At 37.7% G+C, this 16,469-nt stretch overlaps 1 protein-coding gene across 2 annotated transcripts in view; it reads left to right on the plus strand.

The window, feature by feature from the left end:
• The window catches only part of rbpjb (recombination signal binding protein for immunoglobulin kappa J region b), a 45,947-nt gene that overhangs the window by 10,713 nt on the left and 18,765 nt on the right, over nucleotides 1-16,469 (plus strand). For both annotated transcript variants that reach the window (XM_079257294.1, XM_079257295.1), the window contains exon 2: nucleotides 14,281-14,319. In XM_079257294.1, the coding sequence (XP_079113420.1) occupies nucleotides 14,281-14,319 (39 nt within the window). The remainder of the gene's footprint in view (nucleotides 1-14,280; nucleotides 14,320-16,469) is intronic.

A 16,469-nucleotide genomic window follows, 5' to 3' on the forward strand; every position in this document is an offset into this window, starting at 1 on the left:
CAGAAGCTTAGTTCTCTGGGCTTCCACTTGTATCCACAGACGAAACTTAAAATGTGATTTTGATCATATACCCCTTTTCCTATTGTCTCATCGCGTCCTTTGACGGAAGTCACTTCTGGCAATTTCTTTTTTGGCCAGTTTTCTGTCACACCAGCACAAACTGAGGACATTTTTATCATTTCATCTTATTGGGAGCCATCATATACTGTCATGCTTTGTTTTACACAGTGTACAGTTCAACAATATTCTTGGGGTAGCTTAAAAATCTTATTGTATAACTCAGTAGCTTACAGTACCTGACTACAGTGCATGTGGCAGTAAACACATCTTAGCTGAACAGATAATGGTGTCATCAATAAAACGTCACTCGATACAGAAATACATTGCTGAAAAATTAAATTATTAACCAGGTATCTTCTCTTTTTTTTTTTTATCACAACTCTTAACATACTTTATATATATTAGTACATCTATCTCTGTGTCCACTGTAAAATTAAGGGGGAAACTGCTGATCTTTCTATTACCTATTGTCCCTTGTGAATCATTTTGATGTTCCTTAAAGGCATGACTGTAGCAATGATCATAGCCTGCTTTTAGAAGCAGTTGTGTGCATCTTCACTGCCCTTACATTTCAGTTAGATTTGATATAATGATGCATCTAGACGCACTTTAATGCATTACATGGGTTTTTCATCAATAAATATAGTTACCGTATTTTCCGGACTATAAGTCGCACTTTTTTTCAAACGTGAGCTGTTCCCGTGGCGTATACTCCGGAGCGACTTATACATGAAAAAATATAATTTCACAGACAGCCACAAGAGCACACTCTGACTTACGCACAGATATCCCCTACTCCTTAACAATTAAAAATTTAACAGTAAACAATAGCTAAGAAAGACAACTGAGAACGACTGAACATAGGTGCCCGCCAAAATAAAATCATATTCTGCATGTGAGAAACTTGTTAGGGACTGGCGTAAAGTGGAGTCTACTCTTAATGCGATGAAAAAGAAAAAAAAAAAACTAATCGCGAGCTCAAAGTTAGATGGCAACAGGTAGAGGAACGAGTTCGCCAGTGGGTGCTTGTCAATGGTGCGTGTTACGTCTCCACGTGGAGTTGGCGGAGTTATTCAGAAGTGACACAAAAGGTGGAGAATTTAACAGATTTAGTGATGTGGAGTGAGATTGCATGTTATTAATTACAGTAAAGGTACACTTGTTTTGCTCTTTAGGCTATAGTTATGTAAAACTGTTTGTAATGTTACATAAACACTGGACACCTTTTCTGTTCATGTTTATTTTTCGTGTAGCTGAATGACCTTCAGAGTGTTAGCATATCTTAGATCCATTCAAGCTGTTCTCTATTCTTTTAATAAAGTTATAACTTGCTTTCCAAGATGACGTAATGTCTGTTTTTGGTCAGGTAGTTTGTAAAATAAATTACCTGCAAAATATGCGACTTATGTATGTTTTTTTTTTTTTCTACCTAATTAGGCATTTTTGGCCTAGTGCGACTTATACTCCAGAGCGACTTATAGTCCGGAAAATACGGTATGTATGATAACTTTTTTTAATTCAGATTTAAAAAAGGAGGTAGAAAATGCTTTAAAGACATTTCCAGATGAGAAACCAGTGTGGCTCTCAAAACCAGTTCTTATTTGCAGCACATGTGACATTCCACCACTTCCCACTTGTCATTTAGGTAGTGTGGTGTTAGTATTAGATTCAGTTTCCACAGAGGCCCATGAATAGCATGGGATTGCAACCCAGCTGGCTTCCTTCATTGAATCCATCACCAGGGATTTTGGTTTTCTGTACAACATTGGTACAGTTGTCTGTAGTCGCTTGCCGAGATCGGATCTTGTACAACTGTATTGGGGTCTTTACTTGCTGGCAAAATCCGGCCTTCTTGCCGATTCTATATGACCCGAAATCCTTTGCATATGAGATCCATTAAGACCGAGATTGCGTTCACGCTGCACTGTGGTTAAACACAGCAAACCTTTACAATAATATAACCCACTTCCCACCAAAGGTGGTGCTGCACAAGTATCTTGCGAAAGAGAGGACAAGACCCGTGTGAAGAAGAAAACTCCATTGCGACTTAAAAAAACGGAGCACGAACTTATCACTGCTTTGAGCTATTTTTATTTAGTCTTTTACAAGGTATACTGCAGAAATACACTGCAACAATGGCCGCAGTATGAACAGATGAGGCAGAGGATTCTTACCGTGATCGCTATGTATTTACCCAAAATGCAATGCTACGTCAAATGCAGGTAGTGACTTTTTCTTTTGTAGTCCATTTCCTGTATTTGGTCCACTTGAAACGGGTCGAGACATGCGTTTGTAGGCAGACCGAGTCCGCTTCTTTGGTCCAAATCAGAATTTGTTTGGCGCATTTAAAGCTCTCCAAACGAAGTGGACTTTCAAAGAAAACTGACTCGGATTCGAATCAAAAAAGTTGATGTGAATGTGTCCTTGTCCAATTGTGTGTCATAACTGTATTGATCCAGAATTGTCCCATTAACAATCCAGATGCATCTTTCAACCAAATATTTTTGGCACCCCTAGTTGAAAGCTGTTGGGATGCTTGATGGCACATGTCAAGCAGCAGTGCCAAGCATGGAGTGAGCTTCTAACTCCAACCAAGTTGCTCTCTTGTAGACTTTATGTCCACTCCTCCTATTGCATTTTTGAGTATCCCATTGTCCTTGTCTCCACCCTCCTCTTTCAAAAACTCGTTCATGGTTGACTTAGAATACAAGTTTAGTGCCCAGACTTGGCTGCATTCCCTTCAACATTTTTTTTTTTCCCTCAGTGATTAAATACGTGCTTGAAAGATGTGGGGTTTTTTTTTTGTTTTGTTTTTTTTATGGAACTCTTAAAAAAAAAAAAAAAAAAAAAAAAAAGATGTGTGTTTAATACCAATGCTGCAAGGCCACACACAAAAAAACCACACTGCTGCTGAGGAAGTAAGTGTGTATTCAAGGAAAAGCCTGATGTTTATGCTTGCTGTGTGTTAAGAGCTGTGCAGGAGTGTGTGTGGGACCCGTGACATCAGTATGCAGGTATTTTTCAATAGGCTGCCAGGACTAATGCACCCAGTGGGCTTGAATTTCCAAATTTCTTTCACTGACACGCACATTCACTTGCTTGGTGAGACTTGCAATTTCCACCCATTTTTCTCTGTCGGGTCTTGAAGTGTGTGTGTGTTTTTTTTGGGTTTTTTTTTTTTATCTACATAACTGTAACAAGTAGCACAGTGTCTCGAGTCTCAGCCTGTTCTTGTCTTTCAAAAGGTCCTGATTTTTGGCTGGACCTCTGAATTTGTAGCATGTTGGAACATGTAAGCCATTCACAATTTTGGTTTTCTGATCGTGCCTGGAAAATCAATACGATTCTTCGCTTGTGTCTGGTAGGGGTTGAGTTTCCTCTCACTTGAAGACGAAACCCTTTTGTACTTTAATGGATGAAAGCGTTCCCTGCTAGAGCGCTGTGGGTGTTCATGAAAATGAATCAGTTGTGGATAAATGCTCCATTGATACTTCTGTGACATCTCTCTTCTTCACCAGCTCCAGGGGCGCCTGCCAGAATCCAATCATGTCAACTCAGTTCAGCTTAGTTTGTACTAGCTAGTAATTGGGAATCACCTCAATAACATCCAGTTTAGGAGAGAGCTTCACCTCTGTCATCTGTCTCTATATGATTGAATTACAAATAAGGATCCCTCGATATTGGATGGAAATTAACTTGCGATATTTTCTTTACGTTATATGGACTGAATTAATCTTAAAGGATATAATTTTTCACCAATATAGCAGGAGTCATATGCTGTCCAAGAAGCAGTTACCATATGCTGTGAAAGTACATTTTCTGCTCTGATTAGAATAGAGTCCATAGATTTAGAGTCACTGAAAAGACCCGTGGCTGTGGAGTTCAGTGGACGCTGCGAGGGAGGCTGGTGTTGATGAGTTGTACCGCCACTCCGAGGAGTTGTGATATCTGCTATCAGCCCTCAGGCAGGGAAACCAGACACCCTTTTTATGGCCCTAATCCCACACTCCATCCCTCATCTTTCCTTGCCACTGCAGCTTGTGTGTGCTGTCCTGCAGTTCTGTGTGTCAATGTGTAATATGCAAATGCATGCACACAGTCAGCTATGTGGTTTCATATTTTCAAATGGGCCAGTATCAGAGCATACTGACCCTCCCTGGTGTGCAAAAAGTGGAAACCTTTTAATTATGAGTAAACTTAAACTTGACAAGCTATCTTAAAATTGTTCATTAACATAAAAAAAACCCTGTGTGCTTTACTATGTTCCATTTGCAAATGGAGTGAGATGTTTGAAGGATAGACACATCAGTATAAATTGGTGCACTCCAGATCAGGCTGGTTGACCCCAGAGGCTACAGTCTACCCCTTGACCTGACTGTATGAATGATGGTGTCTGGCGTCTGCGTGTTGTGTTTTGGTCCCCTGGGAAGCACTAGATTTACAAAAGACAGATGTGTGTGTGTGTGTGTTTTTGTGTATTTATGTTTGATTTACTTAAATCACGAGTGAATTTGACTCTTCAAGCACAAACTGTAATTATGCTGCCAAGTAATTTTGGATTTTCAAATATGGAACTCTTATAAAACATGTTTGTGATCATTTTAATGTTTTGCTCGATTTCTTTGCAGTTTTCTCTCAGGAGTTCTGTTTTCTTTTCTTTTTTTTCTTTTTTTTTTTTTTAAATGAAATGAATTTATTGGGTTATCCTAAGATTATTATCTCTGACCAACTTTTTCTTTGCTCTCTCACATATCTTCTAGTAAAAGATGGGGAGCATACATACTTTGCATAGAGGTTTGGTATTGGCAACACTCAGGGTGTACAATACAAGTCCCAGACAGTATTTAGTAACACGGAAAAGCTCAGTCACTTCTTAACATTTCGTAACTAATTGACATGAATAGTTATGTTGTAAATCATTGATGGCACAGTTCAAAACACTGGAAATATTACATTTTTAGAAGTTGCACCTGTTTTTAGCCAGGTGAATAAAGGCAGTCGTAACTAAAGTCCATGATTTTGATTGTTTTATTTTTTTTTTTTACTACCGCAAATACGTCATGCAACTGTCTTCAGATAGTGCAGGGAAGGTCTGACGTTTTACTATAATCAAAAAGTCTCATTCTGACTCTGCATTTCTTTGACTCATGGCAAGTGCATTTGACATAAGGTCAAGCGATGAGATACTCTTATGCACAGCTGATGTTGCAGGCAGAGGTGTAATGACTGTGTGTTCATGCTTGTGTGTGAGCTTCATCTCAAATGATGCTAACATGGTTTCTCGTCTTTTCTTCAGTCATTGCGACACAGTGTTTCTGTTCTGTGAGGAGGAAATGGTTTCATACTTATTACTTTGTAGTGTTTATGAAATTATCTGTGTAGATAAGTGATCTAAATACAACACCACTATGATGAGATGGCTTTGTTAGATCTACAGTGGAATATGATTTGTACCCTCTAAAAAATGCCAGGTTTATGTCGAGAAAATGTAATATGTGACCTGCAGTTCTTGTGCTATATTATTGATCTCCAATTACAGGTGTTTGTTGTATATATGTGTTGTTAGAGGAAATCGTAGTCACTTGATACATACTTGTTTTTGTTTTTTAAAGTTTACTTTGACTATGTGACGTAATGGATTGCTGTCGAGGTCAATAGATGCAAACCATAAAGCACTTTGGATTGCAAATGTGTAGCATGTTATTTGACTTAAGTTTAAAAAAAAAAAGATTTGTGGGGAAATAATAATTTGCCTTTTTTAATTATTTCTCACTCTTAAAAATGTATCAACATAATCTGTGCAACAGTGGTTGAAAATATTTTGTGTACTTTTGCAGCAGTGTATGCATCTTTTTAGTCAAGCACACCACTGCGAACATGTAGGGATGTGTATTTTGGTCTCTTCTGAGCCTCTAGGTGTTGATGTACGTTTGCTCCCTGGCACTGTTTGGATGTCAGTCACAGCTGTCAAACACATCCTCAGATGAACAGCAGAGTTCACACCTACTCAGTCAACTCTTCCCCCCCCTTGCATGTGCAGATGTGTGTTAATACATGTTTGTGTGTTGTCACGAGGAAGTGGGTGGTCGAGTATTTATTCCTAGCAACTGCCACCCCCCCTCACCAATACCTCGTATGTCATGCTACCTGTCAAAGAACGATGAAAGAAGCCTCCCTGTTTACCCACTGAGCTGCATCCAGAGGTTAATTTTACTCCCATCTCCACTGCATGAGTGCATCACATACTCCTGTAGCATGCTTAACTTTAACAGATATCTGAGATGTGACCAGGAAAAGCAACAGTTACAAGCTATAAAAGAGCTTTACAAGAATAAAAAAGTAACATTTTAACATATACTACCACCATCCAATGCTTATTAGGTCACCTACAACATAAACTAAAAGTATTTAAATATGTGGTTTTAACTGTCTAATTTTAACAGCTAAGAACAACGTCCAATTGTGGATGTACAATATAATTAATAAATGTAAAAAATAAATATATTTTGCTTATTCATTTGATTGAATCAGCTGTAATGCTCACATGTAAGGCAAGTAGGGCTGTGATGAGATGCTTTTGTCCCAATTCGATTCTATTCCGATATTTTTGGGTGCCGATTCGATTACATTGCGATTCTCACAATTCTTCGAAAAAAATGTACAAAACTGTTTTTGTTAGTCATGTTTCTTGATGTCAATTAGGAAAAAACACAGTAGCCAGACCCAAGATTCTGCTGCTATATTGCCCAAGAAGACAAGTAAAAAGATCAATAAAAACAGTTTAAAAAAAATGTCAAAAATTTTATAATCGATTATTTTTATTTGAAAAAAAGTTGTTTTTTTTCTTAACAAAAAAAAAAATCTATTCTTAAATTGTCAAGTAAAAAATCCAGATATACGATTTTTTTTTTCAGTTTGATTTCCCACCACTAAAGACCAGTATATGTTTATGCTACTAATTTGTTTGGCAACCAGTCTGACAGCTATTGATTTATGAATAGGGCTGGGTTGAGAAAAACTAATTGATTTGAATTTGTGTAAAATAATAAATTAGCAATTAATAAAACTTGAAGAAATTTTTTTGTTAGTTTTTTTATATGTCGTTTTGCCAGTGACTACAGACTTAGCTCAGTGAGATCTTACCAGACACAACTGGTTGCTTGTGTTGCTTCCATCTAAAATCAGCTTCCGTTGCTGAATTAAACACAAATCCAGACATTTTCATCCGTAGGAGAATTATTATTTCCATATAAATTTGTATGAGAATATTCTTAATTCGGAATTGTTATATTACGTATTATTAATGCTGAATAAAAAAAAACCAAAAACATCATGTAACCGTAGCCATTGGCAACCAGTGCTAAGACCCCTAGTTCCGCCAAAGTAGATATGGTTATTTAAAGTTACATTTCCTCTATAACAGATTTATGCTCTGCATACACCTGGATGTATTTATGTGTGTTTGTGTGCTGTTTGTGTTTCTTTTAAAGACTTTTTTCAGTGAGCACACACACACACAAAGAACTCTATACGTCGTCTTCTATCAGCGGACAGAGTGCATGTGTTTGAGAATATGTTAATCAGTTCAAAATCAAACAAAAATTTTTAAGTCTTTTAAATTTCTCTAATGGTTAAGATGAACACATTCTTGTCCTGGTGAGAAGCAGGTCTGCTCCTCAAAATCTACCAGCCTGCAACCTTCAGATGCAACCCTGACCAGGCATCTGCAGATCTGAATGTGGGAATTCAGCCATTTGAATCAGGTGTGTTGGAGATGGGATGCATCTAAAAGCTGCAGGGTGGTGGATTTCGAGGACCAGATTTGGGGACCCCTGAGCTCGAGTATTTATTACTAAAGTGATGGCGTCAACGCAGCACATGAACACGCACTGTAGGATTTTGAGTTGTATTGTACCTAAAAATGATGCAGTATTCTTGGTAGGTTTTATTAATCTCAACACATTCTCTGATATCTGAACTTTAATATGTTTCGAGTGATAGCTTCATCATTTAGAAAGTTGGACTTTTTTTCTGTCCTAAGTGTTTTTTTTTCTTTTTTTGTTTTCATCACAGCAATTCTGGCTTTGAACTCGAGGGAACATTGTGTTATAATGGTATTCCAGAACTGAATGCGGATGTGTCATTTCAGATTATAATTAGCTGATTTGTACCAGATCATTTTGAGTGTCACCTGTGTGGGCTTAGTATTTTTATCCAACTAGTTATCTGAGAATATCTCTAATATTTAAGAAAAACAGATGATGTTACACAGTCTGGTATGAATAAACTGATATGGAATTGGATTTTAACTGAAAAAGACTCTTGGGAGTCAAACCATTACAATTCCGAAAATTAGTTATGATTACCATCCCTATTTATGCTCACATTTGATAAGAAAGGTTGTTTTTTTTAAAAATTTAAAACGGAAAAAAAAAACTAGAAATATAATTTTTCACAACTACCTTCTTAATATTGATTCACAAGTTATTCAGTCTACTCATAAATCATATCCCTATTAATCTGCTAAATGAAGTGATTTGTTTTATCTAAACCTTCTAATCAGGAAGAAGTCGGTTAACTTCACTGCCCTCACTGTCAAAACACCTCTCTTGTTTCTACATGACTGTAGGTGTGTCATGCTGTCTTCTAACTGTGGTCTTAACTTGGAGAAACAACACTTTTTGTTTGTCACTTGTGGTTGTGTTAGAAGTGTTAAAGGCAGGTTAAATGTGAATTGTCCTAGTGGTGTTTTGGTTTTAAAAAACTACCACAAAAGCATGGTTTGTCTCCTTGACTGTTTCCAAACCCTTCTAACCAGATGATTATCACTGATTAGTCAGAAATGTTCTCTGTTTTTGAGAAATATAATAATGGAAACAAGTCCCCAAAATGAATTGAATACATTTAAATTACTCTTATTGTAAAAGCTGTTCACATCCAACAACATTTGTTAAGTTTTATTTAGGTTGTCTAACAAAGCATCGTACAGGGGCATAGATTCTGTTGAAAGTCACTATTTTTTTTTTATTTTTTTTTTTACAATACGCAAGCCATCACTTGGACTGCAGTCAGGACAGCGTCCTCTATTGCTAACGTGTAAATGGTTCCATTTCATTCCAGCTTATGCTCCTATGGACTATTGGTAACCATGCCAGGATTACCAATTTGCACAAATTGCCAAAATTAAAAGCCCAGACCCAAGTTCTTAAACAGATGTAGAATGGACTTGGAAGGTATGGGAAAGGAGTTGCCTACTGACACTAGCTCTAATAGACCTCTGTTATATTAGTTGTGGTTTTTTGATATTAAATAAAGATGCATGGAAGTTTAACATAAGGTACCAGGAAGTAGTAAGAGTATTTGGTGTTAAATTAAAATTGTTATGGCCGTTGTTCATAATGCTTGTTAAAATCAGGCATGTGCCAAATACTTGCTAAAGCAGCTTGATGTAAGAAGTAGGCCGTCAGACACTGGTATATCCCAGCTATTAATACAGTATTATTCCTCTTCATTGGAATGGGATATGAGGAAGAGAAAGGAACAAAGGAGGAAGGAAAAAAAAATTATGATTGTAATTGTTGTTATTGTGGGGCATGATGTGCCAAAGTTGACACATTTTGTGTTCATTCTGGGCTAATGTATCACTTTAAGGAGATTCAGAGGAAAATTGGATGAAACAGTGAACAAAAAGTGCAACAAACATTTAGTATTTGATAACACTAAATAACTAATTGGTTAAAAAATAACTATTTTTAACAACTGTATTATGACTTAGAGGTTTTTAATCTGAGGTACAGCTTTAAGATCAGCAATGATACCAAATGACACTCAGAGATTTATGTTTCTTTTTTATTAATTAAGCTCAAACAACAAGTTAATACACTTATTCAGGACAAAGTCTTAAGATTTTGAACCTGCACTTTGGTGAACTTGCAGTGAAATGTGACTCGTCATTCAAGACGAGTCTACCAGAGAAACTGCAAATGCAACAGTCAGCATGCTTTTCCTTTGCCTTTGCAACTCTACCTTTTGTGGTTTCCTGTGCTTTTTCTTTTTTTTTCCCCCGTAGTGTTTGTCTTGAGTGAGTTTGCTGAAGTGAGTTTGTGAAGGTAAATACACATATGGACAGTGGTTTTCACAGAACTGGTTAACCCAACTGTGTAGCATGTGACTACCTCGCTGTCTCTAAAGCAGCACTACATGGTAAACCCAACTCACTGTTCACAACACTTCAATATAACCTTAAAAATGCTTAAAAATGGCTAAAATTAAGGGTTTAATTCTGGTTAGGTTTACAAAACTAGATCACAAGATCAATACATTTATAATATAAAATAACTGATCAAAAGCAGCAGTGATAAATGTATTTTTTGTGCAAAACAACTTTTGGTAAAGTCTTTTTCTGTGTCATAATGCACAAACTACATCTTCACATAGATGTCATTCTCCCTTTTTGCCACAATGCACCATCCACCTCCTCTTGCCTCATCTCGCCTTTAACCCCACCCTGCACCTTCCCTGCAGTATCAATTCCTCCATCGCTCCCTGCATGCAGTTGTTGGAGTGAAGTTTAGAAGTGAGGGTAAGAGAGAAAAGAAAGATGTCTGGAATCCATTAGCCAGTGAAGGCATCAGTGTTTCAGTGTGGGAACCTTATTGATTGCCCTCCTTTATAATTATTACACCTCCATTCCCTTCTTCTGGCTCTGGCACCAATCATCCTTTCAGTTTCTCTTCCCTCTTCTGTCTTAATACCCCCTTTACAGCTTTTTTTCTTTCTTTTTTTGTGCTATTTACATCCTTCTTTTTGCGGTTTCATGATTGTTTTACTTCAAACTGTGCATGCCAAAAGTCTTAACCCGCTGAATATCAACTACCTTTGATGGCGTGCAAGTTGTCACACACAAAGAGGAAAAATTGGAATTGCTCAATCCCATTAGTCTTAAAAGAGCTCTTCTATTCAATTGTACTTGTGCCTGGTCCATAAACGAGCTATATTGCACATTTGTTTTATTGAAACTTACAAGACATACAAACTTTTAATAGAAGTAGGGATCTTCTTTTCTTTTAGTAACTTTTTAGTTTTTTGACAGAAATTGAAGTAAAGTACGTAACCTTGGCAATAAAGTACGTAACCTTGGCAACAACAACCTTGGCCTTTCTACTAATAACCTTATTTGTGGCATCTTAGATGTGAAAGTTAACTGTGTTTTTGTATGGTACATAAAAGAGAAAAGAGTGTTGTGGATTATCCGCTGATGGTTCTTTGTAATGAAAAATTCAAAAATTTGTTTGTAGGAAATTAGTTGTGACCTCAAGTATGAAAATTCAGGCTATCCAGATTGAAACAGGAATAAAGTGCTGATTCAATAAATGGAAAACAGTTTTTCTGGGCTTGTTTTCCAGCACAGTTTTGTGCTAAACATGGATGCTGCCAAACCACAGAATTACAATATCTGACATGACTGACAGTGGGGCTAAGTGGTTGTGATAATGTGCCTTACTAAACAGAAAAATGAGTGTGTGTAACTTTTTTCCCCCTATGAAAAAGTTAGTGTATGTATGTTGGGTTTTACCTCTCAAACACCTTTTATTTTATGTTTATGATTTCTTTAAAGGCTGAGAAATGATGTGGTACAGGAAAGCTGCAAGTTAACGATGAACTATCATGAATTAATGACGGAAAAAGGGAGATTTCCACCACTATGTGAATTGTATGCCTTATGGTACAACAAAGCTGTCAATCTTTGACTTTTGAAAAAAAGAAAATTACAAACATTTTTCTTATAAACTACCCACTAACGATTTATGAAATGGTTATATGCCAGAAAATATGTTTTATAGTTTGTCTTATCCTTCCCTGGGACATGAGAACAGTCCCAAAGTGGGGGGTGTAAAACTTATAATCCCTATAAGGATAAGATCTTTCAGTGTGAAGCTGACTGAATGCTGAAGGCTTGTTCATGTTCCAATACGTGACACACCACTAAAAGTCTGCAGGTGGAAGTTTCACTTTTAAATATGACCCTTGCATGAGCTGTAACATAAGCTGTAATTTCACTAAATGAGACAAATAACACTGTTATTATTCAGTTCGTAGGCCATGTGCTGCGTGATTCATGCCAAACACATGCACTCTTTAAAATCCAGAGATGAAAGGCAGCCTGTGGAGAGGAAAAGGCAAGCGGTTGCTATTGATTTCCTTTTATTCCCCACACTTTCTTGCTGCATTTTTTGCACTTATTGTCTCTGTTCTTCTGTATGCCAGCCTGTGCTTTGGTTTCAGGCACCCCCAGATGTATTTATTTTTTCCATTTTGGTAGTTTTAATTGAAGATATATAAGGTGTTTATTAGAGCATGACTTCAAGTGAGCTTCTCAAGTTTAAGGTTTGGTTTAGTAGTGTATTTGCATATTGCTGAAGCAAGTCATTCTTTGATGTTGTAAAACTAAATAGGATAAGAAGCTTAAAATTAATTATGATTAGCAACCGCTTGAATCTAGTCCTATTCGTGCTTTGGGCTTGCCATTATATTACCGTTGCCATCCTCAGACAGAGCCGAAGTTTTGGTTTGCACGTTTGTTTGTCAATATTGGTATGATTGTGCAAAATCATATTTCATGTAACTTTGTTTAGAGGTGGATCATTACAGGGTGAACATTTGAAATGTTGGTACTGACTGCCCTGTGAGTTTTATATGTTTCCAATTCATCTTTGCAATTTTAGTGTTTGTTTTGCCTTTAACCCAGGACAGCAGCTCTGGTCGACTGCTGTTGTTTGAGAAGTTCTGAACACATCAGAACTGCTTTCATTAACAGAAATAAACAAGTAAATATATAATTAAATAAATTTAAAAATGGGTCACCTTCTGAGGTTAATATGTTGCAAGATTAACTACCCATTTCTGTACATGTGGTGTAGACAGTCGGTTTCGTTGTTACATGCAAATTGGAACTCTTGAGTCATCGTTGGCAGGATTTTACCTTCATGTTGTTGAACTTGTAGGTTTAACATGTTAGATTTAAGTTCCTGGATGTACACGATGGTGCTAAAATTGATATTTTTTATTTTACTGAAGGCAAAATGATGAAAATGCAAAGTTAAAAGTGCCATACAGTTAAGCTGATTGCAAAACACAATGTAGACTTTTCTTTTAAATTTAAATCAAGTTAGATGAAGTTAAATAAAAAACACTGTAGTAATCTCAAAGAGAAATTGCAACACATGCATATGAGCCTTAATGCATGTGTCGTCATTCTAGTTTCATTCTTACTTGACAAAAATCTCCACCTTAGTTCTCTGTTTTGCAGGATTTAAAAGTTCAAAAGGCTCTGAGCAGCTCAGAAAGCAGTCACTGCAAAGATTTTACCTACTCAGGAGGATAAAGTTAGGAATTTCCTGTTGTAATCTTAAAATATGTAATTTAGAGTTTATTTTGCATTTACCTGGAGTTGTGGGCTTTTTTTTTTATTTTTTATTTGTGATAAGTTGTGTGGTATGGTTGAGTTTTACTGACCTGGTTTACAGTGTTTTGTCCTTTTTTAAAAATGAATTCTTGCTTTGATTTTGTTTTGGCACACATAAACTAAGATCTAATAAAAAATAAAAAAATAAAAGTTTTTCATTTAAACGAGATTCATTCCACTCGTGCATTTTTAGGGAACAATGGTGTATTTTGTCATGTCTTGGCGTCTTCCTTTCTGTATTATATATTTTTTCACAATCCTAATTTGCAAATGTGAAACTTAAAACTAAAAATGGGATTTTTCTAGCTGTTCTCCTTTTATGGAAACATTAATGCTACAAGTTGTGCAAAAACCCAGATATTAATCATAAAAGTTTGCAGTTAACCTGAATAAAGTAGAAGTTGTAAACTCATGTTGTTCACACCTCATTATTGGGTTTTGGTGAAAGTGTTGTAGCTGAATCTAAAAGTAGGAGATTTCCACTTGATGGACAGCTTGTTTTGACAGACTCTGGTTTCAGGTGAAGTTCAGCCCGTGTGTCTGCTTTAACCTGCCTGCTGCCATGAAAGCAAACACACGCAGACACGTTGCACCGCTCGCCTCAGTTTAAGCACGTTGCTGTTGCACTCTGTCAAGGCCAGAGTGTCTGTTTGTGTTTACATGTACCATTTTGTTATGCAGTCAAATGTTTACCGTGTGTGTTTGTGGTTGATCACAAACCCTTCATGTATTCTTCTCGCTTCATGTCTTTGCAGGAAGTTTGGGGAGCGCCCTCAACCACAGCGCCTAACAAGGTGAGTGTGTGCACGCATGTTCCCTGAAAACTGTTTTCTGTTAAAAAATGAGGATGTTTTTAACACTCTTGAAGAAAATAAATGCATTTTGGTGGGGAAATGCACCACTGCAGTACTTTCGCAATTGACTGGCTTCTATCTTTTCCTGTCTGCTGTATTTCATCATTTTTCTTCTGATGCTATTGATAATCTGTCAGATCTCTATAGACTGAAGTCCTCCTGGTTGTATTTTAGTAATCTTTTGTTAAAGTGAGCCTTGGCTTTCCTGGTGTTTTCAGAGAAACGAGCCAAAGAAGCAATAATTCTATTATCCAAGGACTTGAAATCCAAACGGGCACTCCATGCCCTCCACTGTGAGCTGCATACAGCATAGCTTTGACTAGCCATGCTGTAAGTTTTTGATTATTCTGTTCCTCTTAAGTTTATTCCAAGCAGTTTGGGCGAACACAGAACGTTGATGGATATTGTGGCTTGCTGAGGGAGGTTTTCATGTGTTGGAGGCCAAGGGGGTGTGTATGCACTTGTTTGCCGACTGGTTCTTTCCTTTGTTATTAGGCCTGGGCTTGGGTTTGACTGTGTATTTTGTGTGTATGCATGTGCTCGGCCTTTGCGCGTGGCGCATGGTGGGGAAATTGAGGGGTTGCATATTGACTGGAACAGCTTAGCTTGGTTTTGGAAAAAAAAAAAAAAGGGGGGCCCCAGCATTTTTTATCTGATTTTTTTTTTTGTGATGCATCCCCTTCTTCATTCATGCTGCCAGTTCACTGGCTTGCACTGACCTTTGGTTTTGTGTGATGGTTTTTGATGGCCAGAAATATGATGGACACGGAGATCTGTTTCCAAAGAAGCTAAAAGGCACAGAATAACTCTTTTACAGCGTATATGTGTGGTTGTACGACTGTGTACTATGATGTTGTGTGCCCTCTCCTTTTCTAAGAAAACTCCCTCTCACTTGTCATGCCTTCAGGTTTACTCTCACCCGTTTCCTACACTTAAAGGAGATGCAGCTCCATGACTTTCTGGTGGGCAGCCGCACAGACCACAAAGATGGTGCAGCATCCTGCAGGGGCTTTTTAGGGTAACTAAGGTTACCTATTTTACAAGACAGCAGCAAAGATAGACAACAGATGAATTGATGCATGGGTGTGTGTAAAGGAAACGGATGTAGTTGAAGGTTGCACTGATGCTGTTGTCAAATTTCTTACCACCATCACTATTTTATTTGGAAAATTGTGCTGGGGTGGCACTGCACTATTTGTTTACAGCAAATTGTTAAAACTGATTTTTTTGTGGTTGCTGCAAATTACACTATTCACAAAAAGTTAAGGATATTCAGCTTTTGGGTGAAATTTCACAACAAGCCTAAAATGCATTCAAACCTGTACAGGTGAACTTAATGTGATCTTCTCTAAGCTTTTAAATGCACACGTCCAACTGTTAAATGTTTCAATAAATTTTGTACAAGTTGCTGTTCTCTTAACAAGGAGCTTAACGGCAAAAATCACGGCAGGTGTGTGATCCTTGAATTGACCAATAAATGTCCTGGTTCAATTAGAGCTGGTGTTTAAACAGTTGTCCTCATCATGCTGTTCACATTTTGACATCATGAGACCAAGACGACACCTAACAATGGAACAACAGTCCCTTGCCAATGCGATGCTTCAAACAGGACGTTCTCAGACAGAAGTGGCCACTGAGCTTGGAGTGTCACAGAGTGTCATCAGCAGGTTGCAACAGAGATATGGAGAGACTGGAAGAGTCACAGAAAGGCCTAGAAGTGGACGTCCTTTGGCCACATCCCGTGCTGATGACCGCTACATTGTGAACACTGCCCTGAGAAACCGGATGATGAATGCCACTCAACTCCAGGCACGTTTAAGAGAGGTGAGAGGCACCCAAGTGTCACGTCAGACCATTCGAAACCGTTTCCATCAGCGTGGTCTGCGTGCTAGACGACCTGCACGGGTACCTGACCACACCACCAGGCACAGGCATCATCGTCTTGCATGGGCCAGGGAGCATTTACGCTGGACGAGGAACCAGTGGGCCTCAGTGCTGTTCTCTGATGAAAGTCGATTCACACTGAGCAGAAATGATGGCCGGCAACGATGTTGGAGACGTCAGGGAGAGCGCTATGCATCAGCCACTGT

This window comes from Telmatherina bonti (assembly GCF_933228915.1).
Source record: "Telmatherina bonti genome assembly, chromosome: 18".
In the NCBI taxonomy this organism is placed as follows: Eukaryota; Metazoa; Chordata; class Actinopteri; order Atheriniformes; family Telmatherinidae; genus Telmatherina; species Telmatherina bonti.